The following is an 18,615-nucleotide window of genomic DNA, read 5'->3' on the forward strand; positions in this document are numbered from 1 at the left end:
AGTCTCTGGACCCAACTGGTTCCCTCTCTCCACCGCTCAGCCTGAACATCAGGTACAACTCAATATCAGACTCTATCAAGAGTACCCAGCTTCCTGGCTAACCAAACTGTCCCTCTCTGCATAGAACCCTGTGAATCCAGTCCTGGACCTGTACCCGCATCAGTGCAAACCAATTATCTTGTGCTTTATTTCAATAAACTGTTGAAACTTTTAACCAGTCTCCGTGGTGTTCTGCATTTGGGTTTAACTCCTAAGACCCAACATGACAGAACACTCTGGCCAACAACCAAACCCAGCAGATCACCTCCGGAGGATGATAGAAGAACAAGGAGTGTTCATACAAGATCACTATTCCACCCTCCGTGAGTTTAAGTTACGTTTGGATCAGCAATGTGTGATTTTACAGGAATTAGCAGGCTATGTGAGGAGAAACGCTAACGCAGCGCCTGCTCAGCTTCCGGTTCCGGAGCCACATCCGCCTCAAAGGTCAGAACCTGTCACGTCACTTCCGGAATTCCGTCCGTCACTTCCGGAAAGATTCTCAGGTATTCCAAGCCATTGTAAAGGATTTTTGTTCCAGTGCAGATTAATTTTTGAACACTCTCCTGCCAGTTTTTCTAACGATAAAAGAAAAATAGCCTTCATCCTTTCACAACTGACATGAAGAGCTCTTGAATCGGCGGAGGCTAGGTTTTCCTCTGAATCCAGTTTTCTGTGCACCTTTGCAGAATTCATAACAGAATCTTCTCAGGTCTTTAACCAAGACTCAGATAAATCCATTGACTCTCGAGCTTTGCTCAGTTTAAGACAAGGAAATCAGACTGTGGCAGACTTTTCTATTGACTTCCGGGTCAAAGCCGCAGCTTCTGGTTGGAATGAGTGTGCACTTAAGAGCGCCTATTTTAAAGCTTTAAATGAAGATATCAAGGACGAACTTACCACAATCGACGAACCAGCTAGTTTGGAGGATTTAATCAGGTTACCCATTCGGTTGGATAATAGACTTCGAACCAGAACCAGGTCAAGGCAAAGAAGCCACAATTTTTCTGTATCTGCTCCCGCAACTAACAGCACTTCTGTTTTTTCTGAACCTCCAGAGTCCAGTACCAGACCAAGAATTAAGAATCAATCTGCATCCGCTCCTGTTCACGCTACTCACTTTGTCTCCTCGTCTACAGAAAGGTCTGAGGTTGAACCCATGCAGATTGGGCACACAAGACTTTCCAATGAAGAAAGACAACGAAGATTCAAGGGGAATCTGTGTCTGTATTGTGGTGAGTCCCGCCATTTTATTTCCACCTGCCCAGCTAAATCAAAAGCCGGGGTCCGTCAGAGGATGAGAGGAGTCTGACGGACCATCTACGATCTGAAAAAACTCCTCACCTTCTGTTACCTGCAACTCTGTTCTTTTCTGATCAGACTCTCATTCTTTCAGCCTTCATAGATTCTGGTTGTGAGAGAAATCTTATTGACTCTAATCTGGTTCAACAGCTGAAAATTGAGACTATTCCTCTGAAGAAGCCTCTCAGAGTCTCAGCCATTGATGGAAAGAGGCTACATCAAGTTACACATCAGACACGGCCATTGGAGCTCCTGATCTCTGGAAATCACAGAGAGACTCTAACCTTTTTTGTTTTTCCTTCTGCGTGTTTATCTTTAGTGCTGGGATACGAGTGGTTGGAGCTTCACAACCCTCACATCAACTGGGCTGAACGTCACATTGAGTCTTGGTCTGCTTCCTGTCATGTCTCCTGTCTCCGTTCTGCAGCTCCTGCTATTCAGTCTCCAAGGGATAGGAGGAGACCCTCCTGATCTTTCTTCCGTTCCTTCCGAATATCACGACTTGTCACCAGTCTTCAGCAAGGTCAGTGCGACGTCTCTTCCACCTCACAGACCATATGACTGCGCCATTGACCTGTTACCAGGAGCTCCCCTTCCCAGCAGTAGACTTTTCAATATCTCCAAACCTGAGAGAGAGACGATGGAGAAATACATCAACGAGTCACTTGCTGCTGGAATCATCCGACCGTCTTTGTCCCCTCTCGGTGCTGGCTTTTTCTTCGTTGGAAAAAAGGTTGGTTCTCTCCGACCCTGTATAGACTATAGAGGGCTGAATCAAATAACCATCAAAAATAAGTATCCCTTACCATTGCTTGCATCAGCTTTTGAACCTGTTCAAGGGGCTACAGTGTTCACCAAACTCGACTTAAGAAACGTCTATCATCTTCTTAGAATAAGAGAGGGAGATGAATGGAAGACGGCATTTAAGACTCCCATTGGCCAATTCGAATATTTGGTTATGCCTTTTGGTTTGACAAACGCTCCTGCCTCTTTCCAAGCTCTTGTAAATGACGTTCTCAGAGATTTCCTCACGTTTTGTGTACATCGATGACATCCTGATCTACTCAAAGAATCTGTCTGATCACAAGAAGCATGTCCGTCTGGTCCTCCAAAGACTGCTTGAAAATAAACTTTTTGTAAAAGCTGAGAAATGTGAGTTTCACCAACCTTCTGTCACTTTTCTAGGGTTTGTGCTCGAGAGCGGGCAGGTGAAGCCATCTGAAGACAAAATAAGAGCAGTTTTGGACTGGCCTACTCCCGAGAACCGTAAGCAGCTTCAAAGATTCCAGATTTTGCTAATTTCTATAGACGATTTATCAGGAACTACAGTCAAACAGCCCAACCTCTCACAGCTCTGACTTCTGTTAAGAAAACGTTCCTCTGGTCTGCAGAAGCCGATGCAGCATTCAACAAACTAAAGGCTCTCTTTTTCAGCACACCCATACTGATTCAACCTGACCCCTCTAAGCAATTCATATTAGAGGTGGATGCATCTGATTCTGGAGTGGGAGCTGTGTTGTCTCAACAATCTGATTCATACCAAAAAACTCACCCTTGTGCCTTTTTCTCACGCAGGCTTTCTCCAGCAGAGCAGAATTATGATGTTGGTGACAGAGAGTTACTAGCTATCAAGCTAGCTCTGGATGAGTGGAGACATTGGCTTGAGGGCGCTGAACACCCTGTCTTGGTTTGGACGGATCATAAAAACCTGTCATACATCCAGTCGGTAAAGAGATCTAACCCACGTCATTCCCGTTGGTCTCTGTTTTTCTCGAGATTTAATCTGATCATATCTTACAGACCAGGTTCCAAGAACATTAAGCCCGACTCTCTTTCTGGCCTGTATTCATCCGATAAGCCTTAAACACCTGAGCCTGTTCTTCCTGCCACTTGCACGGTTGGAGCCGTTTCCTGGGAAATCACTGATCTAATCAATCTTGCCTTGGCTTCTGAACCTGACCCAGGAAATGGACCTCCAAATAAAACTTATGTACCCACTTCTGTCAGATCCCGACTCATCCAGTGGATGCATGCAGCTAAATTCTCAGCCCATCCAGGAATCAGTAGAACCATCGCTCTCATCACACGGCATTTTTGGTGGCCGTCCCTTCACAAGGACGTGAAGGAGTACGTGCTGGCCTGTCCCATCTGTGCCAGGAATAAGCCGACCCACCAACCACCTTCTGGACTGCTACATCCTCTGCCTGTTCCGTCTCGTCCATGGTCCCACATTGCAGTGGATTTCGTCACCGGTCTCAGTTAGTAGGACTGTGTGTAATAAACACTGTATAACAGCTGAAATAATATCTGGTTAAATAAGATATTTTACCCCCCCTACAGGGGGAGGGCAATAAACCTCTTAAAGTATCAGAAACATAAATTCCCAGCGGGCTGGGAATAGAAAAGAACATAAAATCACAACATCGGATTCAGAAAAAGATGTTGAAATGTCTCAAAGGTCGGACACAGGCGAGAGCGTATCAGGAGATGGAGACGGAGGCGAACAACACTGTCATGATGGGTTTCAGAAAAGCCCAGTATGCAGAACACCACGGAAACAGAAAAGTTTAACAAGTTTTATTGAGCACAAGCACATGGAATAAACACAGGAACTGGTTCAGGCCTGGGGGCAGGTTCACTGGAGTCTGTGAGAATGACGGTTCAGTTAGCTTGGAAGCAGATGAGTTTGAGTTTGAGAGTTTCAGGTTTATACCTTGAGGAGTCCGGGTTTGGCTTTGAGAGAGGAACTGTTGGGTCCAGAGACGGTTAGTTCAGCAGAGTCCAATAACCGCTTCAGCGTCTTATTTCTAGCGTGAGGGCAGACCTTGGCTTTGGGTTTCCAGCTCTTAATCCAGAGCTGCATGGGAATCCAGAGAAGAGTCTTCAGGTTAGGCTCAGAGGGCAGGCTCGGCAGGTTAAGCTCATCCAGAGCTCACAAGGGAAAACTGGATTCCTGAAAGCAGACACAAAAAGGGATTAGAATCCAATCAGGAATCAGGAGCAACAAAGGTTCTCAGAAGAAGCTAGGCTCAGGTGCTAACCAAACTGGATAAACACTGCGGCGTTGAGGCAAGGTCTGAAGGCGGGTTTGGTGGATCCTCTGATGATGAGATGCGCCTCAGGTGTGTCGAAGGCTCAGCTCAGGAGGATCCACGGCGGACTCTGCTGGAGAAAGGTGGAACTTCTCCAGATTCCAACAAACACCTTCCTCATCCATGGCCTTATCTCAAAGCAAAATCGTATAGTTGAGCTTTCAATTCATATAGTGGCATCTGGCAGTTTTTTTTAAAGGTTGCTTTATACTTTTATACTTGAGGTAGTTTTTCGAGCACATACTTTTTCACTTTTACTTGAATAAAGAGGTCAAGTTGATACTTCAACTTTTAAACTGTGAGTGTTTTTAAACTGCAGTATCTATACTTGTACTTAAGTAAAAAATGTGTGTATTTTTGACACCACTGCCTGTTATCCTCACAACCTCCACCCACATACAGGGGACCAGAACATCTTGCCTGTTCAGCCAAGCCAACATTTCGGCCACTTTCAGAGACATGAACCAGTATCAGGCATTGCAGGCTAACAAAGAACCCAAACAACTGCCCATTCCATTCATGGATTTATTTCAAGATCTATTCATTTTTTTGTTTTTTTAAATTTTATTGTGTAAGTTTAATTAGATTTAAATCTTTTTGTATTGCACTAATTCAGAATACACACTTCACTTTCTGACACGTTTACCTCCAGAATCGCCTGTTTTTACTCCCTCTGACCATCTTCCCTGTGCCTTTTAGCATTCCCAAAGCATGATGCTGCCACCATCCTGTTTTACACTGGGAATGGTTTATTCAGGGGGTTGTGTACTGTTAATTCTAGCTTTGCTATTAAAAGCTGTCTGGCTTTTAAACATAGATGTTATAACATTTTATCTCTTCACACTGAAACTATCAAGGGATAAAATGCCTCAGTGGAAACGGTAACACCTCACACACACCTGTTTTGCACTATCCCCCCCCCACAATCTGTGCCAGTACTGTTTACATTTCCTTTTCACTGTTTACATTTCCTTTTCACTGTTTACATTTCCTTTTAATATATTTATATATATTTTTTTGTAACTGTTTACATTTCCTTTTCCTTTTAATATATTTATATTTTTTTATTTTATTTTTATTTTTATTTCACGGTAGCTGTTATGGAAGTCCCAAATCTCATTGTATCTGTCGCAGAATATAATGACAATAAAGGCTTTTTGACTTTTGACTTTGACTTGTAAGGATGTTTGTGAGGAAGAACTCTAGGATCTTCCTCACTCTATTGTGTACCAGCTCTTCCTCTGGCTCACTGAGTCTGGTAGTGGTGCCACTGGTCAGTACTTTGCTGACCACTCTTGATGTTGGTGCTGCTGGCTGTCTCTTCTGGTGTCCTTCTGCTGCTCTTTTTCTCAGGGTTCTCTCTGGACAGAGACTGAGCTTCTCCAGCAGTGAGGCTGCTGACGTTGCTGCAATTTTCTTTGCAAACCTTTTTGTTGTCCAACTTGGTGACATCTGCTTTTCTTTTCCTGCACCATGATTCATCCAGGCGGCTGCTGGGCCCAACAAAGACCTTCCGGTCATCTGAAAGAGTTCCTTGGTCAAATGTTTACAATCTATTGCTGATTTATTCAGGAAGCAATACAAGAGGATAATAACTGAATTAAATCCAAAACTCCTCTTTTAATTAGTCATCAAATCAAAAGAGGAAATTATCTTATTGTGTTTCTCAAACCTGTCTGATGTTAGTATATTAATATAAGACCAGGGGGGATTAAGCCCCAACTATTCCTTATTTTTGCACATTAATGATGTTTTTGGTAAAAACTTTTTTGCTAAAGTGCCATCAGAACCCCACCCCCCCACAGTGTCCACAAAATTGGATCAGTTCATTTGCTGCACATGTTCAGAAAGGTCCAAACAGACAGCGGTGTTTCAAAACAGACAGGAAACAGGAAAACAACAAGAAATGGGACAAAACATAGAACAAATAATGTATGTCTGTTCCATAAATTTTTTTAAAATCTTTATGATGGGTTTGTTTTATGTCTTGTCTTCTCAATTCAGAGGGCCCCTGGCCGGTCTTTGCCTAGGGCCCCAAATTCCCTAAATCCGTCCCTATATAAGACAAAACTGCTACGTTTCTTTCCCTAAAATTTAACTCAGAATTTACATTCTTGTTTCTTCTTCCATATAACCTGAACATCACCTTCTTTTCCAGAAACAAGAGCAGGTGTCTCCATGTTGCTGACAAAGTTCCAATGAAAATCTGTTCAAAGATTCAAAGGCATCAATTTTGACAATTGATGCCTTTGAATCTTTGAACAGATTTTCATTTCTTTCTCTATGTCTCCACCACATGTAAAATCACTAATGCTAGTTGATCTGACTGAGCAGCTACACCTTGTTCCATTTTTCTCATATGGGGTCCCTGCTAGTTTACAACCTCTCTGTCCTGCATAACGTTAACTTTAGACCAAATTATACTCCAATCTGGTCAATGCACTCCAAACCAGTAGAGAGAAACAGCTGATTTGATTATTTATTCTTTTTGTGACTTTTCCAAAGTTATCTTCAAATTGTACGGGAGCATTGAATGTATGGATGAGCAGGTGTTTTCTTTCATATGCCGCTGTCCCATTTGTACCAGTAAAACCAAATCACACTAGACTGAAAGCTTCTCTGCTTTCCAGTTACACTGATTCAAAAATTCATTTTGTAAAGTAATTGCATTTTTATTTTCAACTACATACACATCAAAACATGAAGGCTTCTAGGAAATGTTTAGATTACAGCTGCTGCTCCGCATGATAACGTGTGAGTTTAGATGGTTGGTGCTTCTTCTCAGAGTCCAGTGGAGATCAAAAGATTGCTTTAAATATTTTAAAAGTTGAAAAAGAGGCTAAACTTTTCTGAGAACAAACTTCTTACATAGGAAGCGTATTTTAGACAGATTCAGGCCATACAGAAACGGATTAAGGAGTGGCTGGCTGGTGAGATAATACAGTGGAAATATTGTTCTTAGTATTCCAGAAATTTGATTCCTGTTAAATCTGCTCTGTATAATTTCAAAGCAAACACCAAAAGAGAAGTTGATAATCGAACTGAGGTGAGGAGTGCAGGTACTGACAGCTTTCTGCCGGGTCTGTTTGGACCCTGAAAAACACACCTTAAAGATCTTCATGTAGGTGTAGAGAATCACAGATAAAGGAACAAAGACTGCCAGAATAAGCATAACAAATTCATAGATGTTATTAACCGTGGCGTCATTACAGGATAGTTTTATGATGGAGTGATTGTCACAATAAATCTTATTTATAACATATCCACAGAGCTGCAGAGAGGAGCTCAGTAGTATGGTGACACCAACAAAGAAAAAAGACTGCAACCATGTGATTGATAAGAGAAAGATTATCCTCTGAGGAGTCATCAGTGAGTTATACTGCAGAGGACGGCAGATAGCAACATATCTGTCATAAGACATGACAGCTAAGTTACTGAACTCTACACTTCCATAAGTAAAAATACAGAATATCTGCAGGAAACAATGTGGAGCCGAAATAATGTGAACATCAGAGAGGATCTGAAGCAGCATGAAAGGAAACAAGCCTGAGCTGCCGTACAGTTCATTGACAAACAGGCTGCACAGAAAGATGTACATCGGTTCATGTAAGCTCCTGTTCACACAGATAACAACAATCAATAGAATATTAGAACCAACGATCAGAACATACAGAAACAGGACGATGATGAAAGAGAAGTATTTCAAAGAACCAGTCTCCACATATGCACTAAGAGTAAAATATAAAACCTGGGAGGAATTCCTTGTCATTCTTAATTTTGTTTGTAACATATAGATGACTGGTTCAAGAAACTGAATACAGGCAAAAGTTACATGCTGACAATTTTAGAAAAAGGCCAATTTTGCGTTAGATTAGAAAAACTAAACCAAATATGGTGTTAACTTAAAGAAAGTACAATGAGAAAGTGAAGCAGGGAAAAACCTAACGGCAACGGGAACTCAGGACTCGAGTTACTAATCAAGCTTAGATCGGCTTCCCTTTAAAAGTCCAAACACAGAGACGCCCACTGCAACACACCTCGTGATCCGTCTTCTCACCAACTATTATCAGAGTTTTATAACTAAAACAACGTACTTCCTCTTTGATAACCTGCAGTCCACCAACATGGCAGCTGCTTCTGTACTTTAATCAGAGGAGGGTATCCATAGTTAAGTTTGCTTTGATAATTTTTTTTTTAATAAAAGAAACAAAAAAATACTTTTAAAAGTATTTTCACTAGACTGTACTTAAGTAATATATTATGAAATATAGCTTCCTCTTCTTTTTTACGGGTTATATTTCTTGCTACTTTACCTGACTTTGGTTTCTTTATTTAACTAAGAAAGAGAACGTTTTAATAAAAACTACACTAGAGATGCACACATCAAAACCAGCTTTATTCTTAAGTATGCATCATAGTTTTTTTATACAACCAATTAGTGTTGCAGCGATCCCAGTATCGGACAGTGCCCCTATACTGCACTAAATTGGTGGTTTCGGCGAGTACCAACAAATAAGGCACCGATACCATTTTGAGAGTCAAAAGTCTATTCAACTATTGTCTCCCATTCCAGGTTGGCAATAAAAAGTTCTTCTGGATTCATTTTGTGTCTTTTTCCTGCTTCACAAAGGTAGGCAGCAGCTTGACAAAACCATGAAGGTAATTATTTAACATGCAAGTAGTATGCAGTTCTTCATATATATACACACACACACATCAATTCAAAACAGATGGTACCTGTAAGGTATCGGTATCGGCCAAAACTGCACAACCAGGTATCGGTATCAGGGCCAAAAAATGGCATTGGCGCAACACTACAAAGTAGCCCTGCTTTATTTTACTTTGCCTTGCGTTTGGAGGTGAGCAGCAGCCTAGTGGTTAGGGCAGTGTTTTTCGATCCTGGTCCTCAAGGCACCCTGCCCTGCATGTCTTAGATGTTTCCCAGCTTTCACACACCTGTTATCAATTGAGAGCAGATTATCAGGCTTTGCTGAACTGCAATCATCTGAATCAGGTTTGCTGAACCTCAGAAACATCCAAAACATGCAGAGCAGGGTGCCTTGAGGACCAGGATTGACAAACACTGGGTTAGGGCATAGAGCTTGGAATCCTGAGCTTTTGAGCTTGAACCCCACTCTCACACCAGTGCCACTTTGGGTGCAACGCCCTTAACCCCTCACTGCTCCCCAGGCTCCCCATGACGGCAGCCCACTGCTCCCCAACGGGATGGGTTAAAATGCAGAGGTAAATTTCTCCAATGTGAGATTAATAAAGTTCAAATATTGAGATTTATTATGCTTTCAGTGAAGACATTTCAATATAAAAGTATAGTTTTTTTTTTTTATAAATATGATTTAAAAGTGTCAGCTAAGTGGATTGGTGCAAATGGCATACTGCTAAAGGTGCTCTACCTGTAGTTCTGAGAGAGAGCCCAGAACCAGGGTGTTTGATTCATGTCATCAAGCAGTGTTGTGCCTGAACGCGTTCATTGAATGAAAGTTCATGAACTCATTCATATTTTGGGCGAACGTGAACTGAACATACTGTATTACTGCCTGATGAACGTTATTGTGAACTCGTTCATTCTGGTGTCTGTGAACGGCACGCTCTCTCAGTTCAACTTCGTTCAATAGGTTGCCAGATTTCTATAGAGCCCTCCAGGCGAAACCCCGGCTAAATCACACCGTAAACAGGCCACTGTCATCGAGGTTCAGTGTTCTTGAAATTTTAGATGTGTTTTTAACACACTTCAAATTACACCATACTGAGGAGGTAAGCCATTCATTAGATTTAGACGTGTGCGAGCAGAGACTAATCTAAAGGAGCAGGACATCAGACCTCGAAGGCTGGAATTGAAGACCACAGGCTTACAAAATAAACATCTCTTGAGCTGCTAGATTTTGCACAATTGCAAATTGTTACAGTTTCACATTCACAACTGTTTTTTTTTCTGCTCTTCCTAATTGTGATGTTTGTTAGTTTCTCCGTTTATTATCATGGTGATTAGAAACAGAAACATCTATTTGAGGATGACATCAGCCTGTTGTCAAGGATGGGGTCATTAAAACCTTTAAAAGCATTGGTCGAAGGTTTAAAGCTCAGTTCAAAGGAGCTCATTGTGTTGATAAACTAACGTTATAACATTTTTACTTCACGTTGTTCATTTTTTTACTTAACAGTGATGTATATTGACATTCACATTCGAAAGGTAATGTTTTTTTTAAAAGAAAAGCAAATCTAGATCTTTGATCTAAGCTTTTCTAAACACATATTACATTTCTATGAAGCATGAGGAGCACCATGACGAACTTTACACATTTTTCATTTTTTACGCTTGATGCATATTTTGATATCAAACAGCTGAGATACATTTTATTTATGTTTGTGCTGTTTCTGTATGTTCTGATCATTGGTTCTAATGTGCTTCTGATTGTGCTGATCTGTGTGAACAGGAGCTTACATGAACCTATGTACATGTTTGTCTGTAGCCTTTTTTTGAATCAACTGTATGGCAGTTCATCATTGTTTCCTTTCCTGCTGGGTCACATGCTGTCTGACACTCACACTGTTGCTGTTCCACTCTGTTTTATGCAGATCTTTTGTCTTTACACATATGTAGGCGTGGAGTTTTGTAATCTAGCCGTCATGTCTTATGACAGGTACCTAGCTATCTGTCATCCTCTGCAGTATCAATCCCTGATGACCATGAAGAAAGTTGCGGTTCTTATTGCCGTAGCCTGGATTACTGCCTTTCTGATCGTTGTTATTACAACATCTTTGAGTTTCTCTCTGCAGCTCTGTGGAAATGTCATTAATAAAATATACTGTGATAACTACTCTATAGTTAAACTGGCTTGCTCTGATACTACAGTTAATAACATTTATGGACTCATTTCCACTGCTCTTATTGTTTTTGTTCCATTTGGTATAGTTCTCTACACGTATCTGAGAATCCTCAAGGTTTGTTTTTCTGGATCTAAACAGACCCGACAGAAAGCCATCAGCACATGCACTCCTCACCTGGCCTCTCTGATTAACTTCTCGTTTGGCGTTTGCTTTGAGGTATTGCAGAGCAGGTTCAACATGAGCAGCGTGCCTCATGCTGTCAAGATATTTTTGTCACTGTATTACATAACATGTCAGCCACTGTTCAACCCTGTGATGTATGGCCTAAAGCTATCAAAAATACGTAGCTCGTGGCAACGACTGTTTCGATAAAACTGGATCAAAAATGTTTACTGCTGTTCATTAGTTTTTTGTGATGGACATCACCTGTTAAATACCTACAATCTGTTGAGATGTGAATAGAGCATATTGTGAAAATAACACTTTTTTCACAATTTTAGCAGCACTTTTTTGAGAGATTTAAGCTGTTTCTGAATGTATGCCCTAACCGGCTAACCAATCAATCAATACATAAGGCGGGGACTATGCAGTGGACTTTATAGTTGACTTAGTGAAGTGACTGTTCAGCCTGTGGTCATGTGACTCTGGCTCCTTGCATGCTGCCTGTACTATCTTTGTTGTCTCCCGCCCCTAAAACATATTAAAAAAAATTTTGCAAGGAGAGCTCTACAAAGCATTCTGGGATATATTGGCTTGTCCAGTGACCATCAATGTACATTACTTTTCAATGAGCGTTGTGAAAAATTTTGAGTGCAATATTTTTTCATCCATTCGACATTCAGACACTCATATAAAATGGTGTAACCCCTACATACTGTAGTGCTCTATATAGGGGTTAGGGTGCAGGTTTGTACACAGCCTCAGTCTTTTAGACCATAAAATGTGGGGTTCTAAATATTTAGCAAAATGTTTAAGTATTTAGTGCAGGGGAAGATCATTCAGGACCTGGTTAAAAAAAAAAAAAAAAAGGTCAAACAATCAAAAACAAACTTGACCACATTTTTTGTGTTTAAAACATTAAGTTTTATTAATTGGGGAAGAAATTCCAAGATTTAAACTGTTTGTTAAGGAATTGCTGTGCAAATCTGAATTTGCATGCAGAAGGGACAATCCAGCTGCCTTTTTTAGTGCCGTTATTGTCCTGGGACACTGGGAGATGTTTAATCACATGCACTGGGATTTAGATTTAATGCGGAACTGTTTGTTTTGTAAAAGTTTAAATGAGACACATTCTCCTTTTCTTTCCTATTCTTAGTAATAAAATGTTTAGGTGAATTTCTAAAAAGGTTACACGATGTTTAAACATTCACCTAAATGCTATATTTCGTGACTTTTCAGAACCCTCTATTTTAGACCTATTTATTTTAAAAAAAAGAGCACCTAGGGACAATTCTGGTGACCATTTTCCATGTCGTTGCAGACCAGTGTCGATTTTGGCGACAGTGTGTATGCAATGATAGCACTGAATTTCACTGTCTTCAGCGAGCATTGAGTGCTGCTTTTAGCTCCTCCAAATCACTGACAGGCAGTCAGGGTCAGCAGCAAAGAGATGGCAGAGTATATATATAAAGTCAGCTGAAATTCTATATATATTTCTCAATTTTTAAGCTTTTTGAGCTTAAAAATTGTGAAACGAATTTTGTATATCCTCCTTTTCTTTCCTCTTCTCAGTATTAAAATATTTAGTTGACCTAAACTGGAGTTTTGGGGTTTTTTTTGTTCTCAAGATGGCAAGAACATAAAAAATGTATTTCATCTTATACAATTCTAATCATGTTACCTATTCACTATGAAGACCCCTCCAATGTTCCTACCAGTCCTCTACCCTACAGATCAAATAAACAATGTAGTGAAATGTTTAGTAAAACCAATATAGGTATATTGTGCCTACCCATATATTTGATTAATCACTGATTCTTGGGAATTTGGATAAAACAGGTTTTAATTTTGAAAATAAAAAGTTAGTTGGATTACAAAATCTGAAGGTATATTGTTATAGACCAAGGTCTTGGCTGTTCAGCAGTGTACAGGTGCAACCTCCTCATTTTGTATTTCTTTCATAAAATAGGCATTTTTCCAGTTATTACTTTGTTTTTTCAACACCATCAGACACAATAAAAAGCTAATTATTTTTTATTTATTTGGTCTAATAAGTATTTAGAGTTTTTAAATCTTTATCTGGCATTGTTAGCACACATTTATGCTGTTAAATGTTGAATAATCATTTTTGTTAATTTTTTTTAACTGTATCATGTGTAGTCCTTTAAAATATCTAACATCAGATAACGTTTACTTTAAGCCTAAATAGAAAAAGTCATGTTTTTTTATTTAACAAACATATTTTTGTATTAAAAGAGACCATTACTTTAATGAGAGAACAGCACTGAAGAAACATATTGCAAGCATATTAATTTAAAACGAATAAAAAGCCCTCTGACGGTGGTGACTTTAGAACTGAAGGTGGTGACAGTGGCCTCATTTCAACATACAATTCCAAACTGTATACAATTCAAGTCAATGGTTTCTTGCTTATTAACTTTATTTAACTATTTGGTCCAAAAAATAACAATCATGAGCACTGTGACAAATATTTTTCAAGGAATATAAGGTACAATTAAGAAATATCATTATCAGTCAGAATCATTCTCTGATGCTTTATTTTCTTGCGTGTGATTGTGTCCTGTTTGTCAGTTGTCATTCGTGCTGCATTATGGTAGAAATTTTGAACCTTCTGAGTAATTGCTTGAATATATGTAGGTTTTTTGTCAGTAGGCCTTCACACTTCTTTTGATATTCCCTGTTTCTTTTCCTTCTTTCCTTCACAGATAGCTGCTTCCTAGCCATAACTTCCTAAAATACATAAAGTCAAAGTTGAGTGTAATGACTATGAAATTGGGGGGAATTACAGTAAATGTTAGATTTGGTTAAATGTTGCCCTGCCATAGCTTACAAGGAATATTGTATACTATGTGCTATGTAGGTAGGTAGTAGGTGCACTATGTGCATCCCAAATGATGTAAACCAAATGAACATGGCATAATAGTGAATTGAGAGACAGGGAAGGCACACCCCATCCCCTAGGGTTATACAATATGTAAGAAATCTAGGCGGAATTACATAAATAAAAATATAAAAGAGGTTAATGAAACATTACAGATCAACAATTATTTTCTAGCCTCCATTGAGAACCATTTGTAGTTTTTTGTCACCACCGTCAGACTGTGCGTCACCACCGTCAGACAGAAAATCTGACGGTGGTGACGTCTGACGGTGGTGACAAAATCCTACTCTTTCACATGATATGCATGAGTTGTTCACATTAGCCATCTTGTTTCCCCTCTGTTGCTAGCTACTTTAGACCTCTTCTTAAAAAGTAAACATTTATGTCATAATCTAATCTAATATTTTTTATACAAAAGAGACGGTGTTGACATGTTATGGTTGTGACATTAGCAGTGTCCAAAAATATGAACAAGTTTAAGAGAAAATAACAAACCTACAGGAGCTTGAGTGACCTTAAGGCATCCAGTAGAGCTGAAGATTTGAAAATGGGTACCTCAGGCATGTAGTTGACCTTTTAGTTGCCTGATTTTATTGCTTTTTATAAATATCTGACGGTGGTGACAAATATGTGGGACACATTTTGAGCAATCACAAAATAATGGTTATTATTGTTCAAAACTCACTGTTTGTAGTTTTAAATACATATTAAAATGTACCCTTTCATTTGGTAAAGATATTATTCAATTCAATTATTACTTTTTGTTTTTTTAATCAAGTTGAAATGATTATCTCCTATCCAAGGACAACTGATTTTATAGGCAATGGGCCAGCATATAATCATTAAATTAACAATAAAATAAAAAAACTTTAAAAGAACCTTGCATTTGTACAAAGGACCCCCTGATTATAACCTTGATTGTTTTTATTCATGAAAATTTTATTTCTTTCCAACAGAATTAGCACTTTTCTTAGTGGGACATGTTTTTGCCAAAGTTTCAAGAATCAGTGTAATAATAAAATGAGCACTCAATAATGTAAGTAAACCATTTAAGTGGTCAGATTTCTGCAGGGTTGGATTGTTTGAACCACTATGATCCCAAACTTGAAATAAGTTTGCCTGAATTTAAAAAAAATGCATAGCCCCCTTTCCAAGTGGCCAAAAAACCTGTTTAAAGCTACAGTGTGTAACTTTTAGCGACATCTAGTGGTCAGACTGCAGACCGCAGCAACATGAACATCTCCCCCCCACCGCTTCTCCCCCCCAACAGTACGGCGAGTGTTACGGGACAAAATGTCTTCCACGAATTCCGCATCACCTACCTTCTCAAGTGATGAGGTTTGTTTACATAGATAATTTTACAGATAGTATTTCATTAGTCTGTGTAGGGTATAGATTTCATGTAGACTTAAGATAATAAATATACCCGTTATTTTTTCTACATCGTTGTGATATTTTGGCGATCTAGCAATCACTAGTTTGTTGGCTCTGCGCTGCCGTAGGGCATAGATGTCTGCCTCCATGGCTGCGAGACCCGCTCCTATGTAATTATAAATAACGAATTCTAAGGCAATGCAAATATTAAGGTTAAGAGGCTGAGCTCGTAGATGATGATAAAATAACATAGTATAATATATTACATTTCTGACTGTATATCCCTGTAATGATTACACACTGTAGCTTTAAGCCTGTGAGCAAACTACTTTTTGTCATGATGGGTAAAGGTTTCTAGCCCATATGCAGAACACACTCTGAGAATTGGAAAAAGTTCAAAGGTTTATTTATTGTTTAGAACAGAGCAGGTCAGGATGTCATCAGGTCCAGGGCTGGTCACGGCTGGGTTGCTGACCTGGAGCTGAGCAGAGCAGCAGAGGGGAATAATCCAAGGAGGGTTCAGAGGCTGGCGGCAGACTGAGGGCTTGGAGGAGGCTTGGCTTGGCTGAGGCTTGTAGATCTCCAGTTTTGGGTTCAGAGGCAGACGGCAGGCTGAGGGCTGAGGTTTGAGCTGAGCAGGCCGAAGGAGGGAACCAGGAGGGTTCAGAGGCAGACGGCAGGCTGAGGGCTGAGGCTTGGTTCTCCTGGGTTCTGCTGAGATCAGGCAGACCAATCTTCGGCAGAGAAAACTCTTCCGGGGGCTTTGGTTGCAGGCAGGTTCAACCTGAGAAGCAGAGAAGACAAAGGATCAGGTTCAGGCTCAGATCTCGTAGTCAGGAGACAGGACTGACTGGTTGGCTCAGGGTTTGATGTACCATGATTGACTAACACTCTGGCACCGGAGTGTGGTCCTCAGCCTAGTTAAGTACTGGTCTCCTGATGAGCAGATGAAGAACAGCTGGTGAAGTCAGCTCCAGCCTCAGGAGATCCAGTACGCCCTCTGGTGGAGAAAGGTAGACAGGAAAACCCCAGATCCCAACAGTAACAGAAAAAATCCCCAGGAAGGGATCCTCGGCGCCCTCTAGTGGGCAAGCCTCAGGATCCCAACAGAGCCCCCCCCCCCCCCCCCCCCCTCAAGGGCGGCTTCCTGACGCCCTTAGAACAGTTCAAAACAAAAGCCAAAAAAAAACACAAAACAACGCACCCAGGGTGGGCGGAGGGGGAAACAGGCAAGGAGGGCAAGAAAAAAAAAACAGAGTACATAACAAAAAAACAACCCACCCAGGGTGGGCGGAGAGGGAAACAGGCAAGGAGGGCAAAAAACTTAGTCCAGAACAAAAAACGATCCACTTAAGGTGGACGAAAGCAACGAAAGTCTCAGAAGATTTACAAGGCAGAGTCTCAGGTGGCCGGCCGTGGGACCGGCAGCGAGCAGAGTTTCCGGTGGCCGGAGGTGAGGCCGATTCACAGGAGGCCGGCTGTAGGGCCGAGGACGTGGCAGAAGTTCTGGAGGCCGGCCGTTGGGCCGGAGGCAAAACAGAGTCTTAGGGGACTGGGCGCTGGGCCGGAGGCATGGCAGACGTTCTGGAGGCAAGCCGTGGGTCAGGTGATGAAGGGGGGCCACTGGAGGACGACGTCTCCGTTGCTTCAGGAACCTCGGAGGAGGACGACGTCTCCGTTGCTGCAGGAACTTTGGAGGAGGACGACGTCTCCGTCTCTGCAGGAACCTCAGATGAGGACGCCGCCTCTGTTTCAGCAGTTCAGCAACGGTCTCAGAAGGGGCCGCGGACTGCGGCTCTGGAACAGGGTCCGAGGAGCCCGCCGACTGCGGCTCCTGGACAGGAACAGAGGAGCCTGCCGGCTGCGGCTCCTGGACAGGAACAGAGGAGCCCGCCGATTGCGGCTCCGAATCAGGAACAGAGGAGCCCGCCGATTGCGGCTCCGGATCAGGGACAGAGGAGCCCGCCGATTGCGGCTCCGGGTCAGGAACAGAGGAGCCCGCCGATTGCGGCTCCGGGTCAGGAACAGAGGAGCCCGCCGATTGCGGCTCCGGGTCAGGAACAGAGGAGCCCACAGACTGCGGCTCCGGATCAGGAACAGAGGAGACCACCGACTGTGGCCACGAATCAGGAACGGAGGAGACCACCGACTGTGGCTCCAAATCCAGCATGGAGGAAACCGCCCACGGCGGCACAGGTTCAGTCTCTGAGGTGGCTTGAAGTGCCCGCAGAGGGCTCTTGGAAGTTAGGAGCGCCTGCAGAGAGGCCCTAGGAGGCGTAATACCACATACCCCGAATTCTGACACCTCTTTAAAAATCTGATGCGAATACTGAAACTGGAGAAACTGGGTGACTGACGGATTCGAAAACTAAAGTAAACGGTTTGCTAACTGGTTCTGAGGCTAATGAAACCGGATCACTTCCGGGTCCTTAAGCTAGGGAAACTGGATGGCTAACGAGTGCTGGAGCTGGGGAAAACGGAATGCTGGCTGACTCAGAGGCTAGAAAAACAGGTTTGCTAACAGGTTCTGAACCGGGAACTGACTGGCGGGGAGCTTTGACTGTTTGGTGTTCTATTAGTGGACCTAATTTGAGTTTTCTAACTGAGGATGCTAACTGTTTATCAGAAAGGTGACTGCTGAGACGGACGGAACTGACCTATCGAGGATGTGGACTGCTTACTGCTGCTGGATGACTACAGGGAGGATGGAGGTGTCAGGCTGAGCCGCCGGAGAGCAGGTGGCCCTCTTCCCCCGGCTGCGATTTCTACGCCCGGAGGAGGCAGAAGGCAGGGACGGAACAGCAGCTGCAGGAGGTTTGGATTCTGAGGTAGGGTGAGACTGTTTAAATGATAGTTTTGAAAAAGCGTCCTGAATATACCAATTGATGAGATCTAGGTATC

General features: G+C 41.8%; 2 protein-coding genes across 2 annotated transcripts; one reads left to right on the forward strand and one right to left on the reverse strand.

Moving 5' to 3' along the window:
- Positions 1–7,084: 7,084 nt before the first annotated feature.
- On the reverse strand, positions 7,085–8,249 carry LOC119798208 (olfactory receptor 11A1-like). The gene has a single exon (XM_038307556.1). The coding sequence runs from the start codon at positions 8,221–8,223 to the stop codon at positions 7,273–7,275; it is 951 nt and encodes a 316-aa protein (XP_038163484.1). The 5' UTR covers positions 8,224–8,249; the 3' UTR covers positions 7,085–7,272.
- Positions 8,250–10,676: 2,427 nt separating this feature from the next.
- LOC119798239 (olfactory receptor 10A3-like) lies at positions 10,677–11,956 on the forward strand. Its single transcript, XM_038307589.1, has one exon. It carries the CDS (start codon positions 10,722–10,724, stop codon positions 11,649–11,651), a length of 930 nt encoding a protein of 309 aa, XP_038163517.1. The 5' UTR covers positions 10,677–10,721; the 3' UTR covers positions 11,652–11,956.
- The last annotated feature ends 6,659 nt before the right edge of the window (positions 11,957–18,615 follow it).

This window comes from Cyprinodon tularosa, unplaced genomic scaffold, assembly GCF_016077235.1.
Source record: "Cyprinodon tularosa strain WSP-4 unplaced genomic scaffold, ASM1607723v1 ctg614, whole genome shotgun sequence".
In the NCBI taxonomy this organism is placed as follows: Eukaryota; Metazoa; Chordata; class Actinopteri; order Cyprinodontiformes; family Cyprinodontidae; genus Cyprinodon; species Cyprinodon tularosa.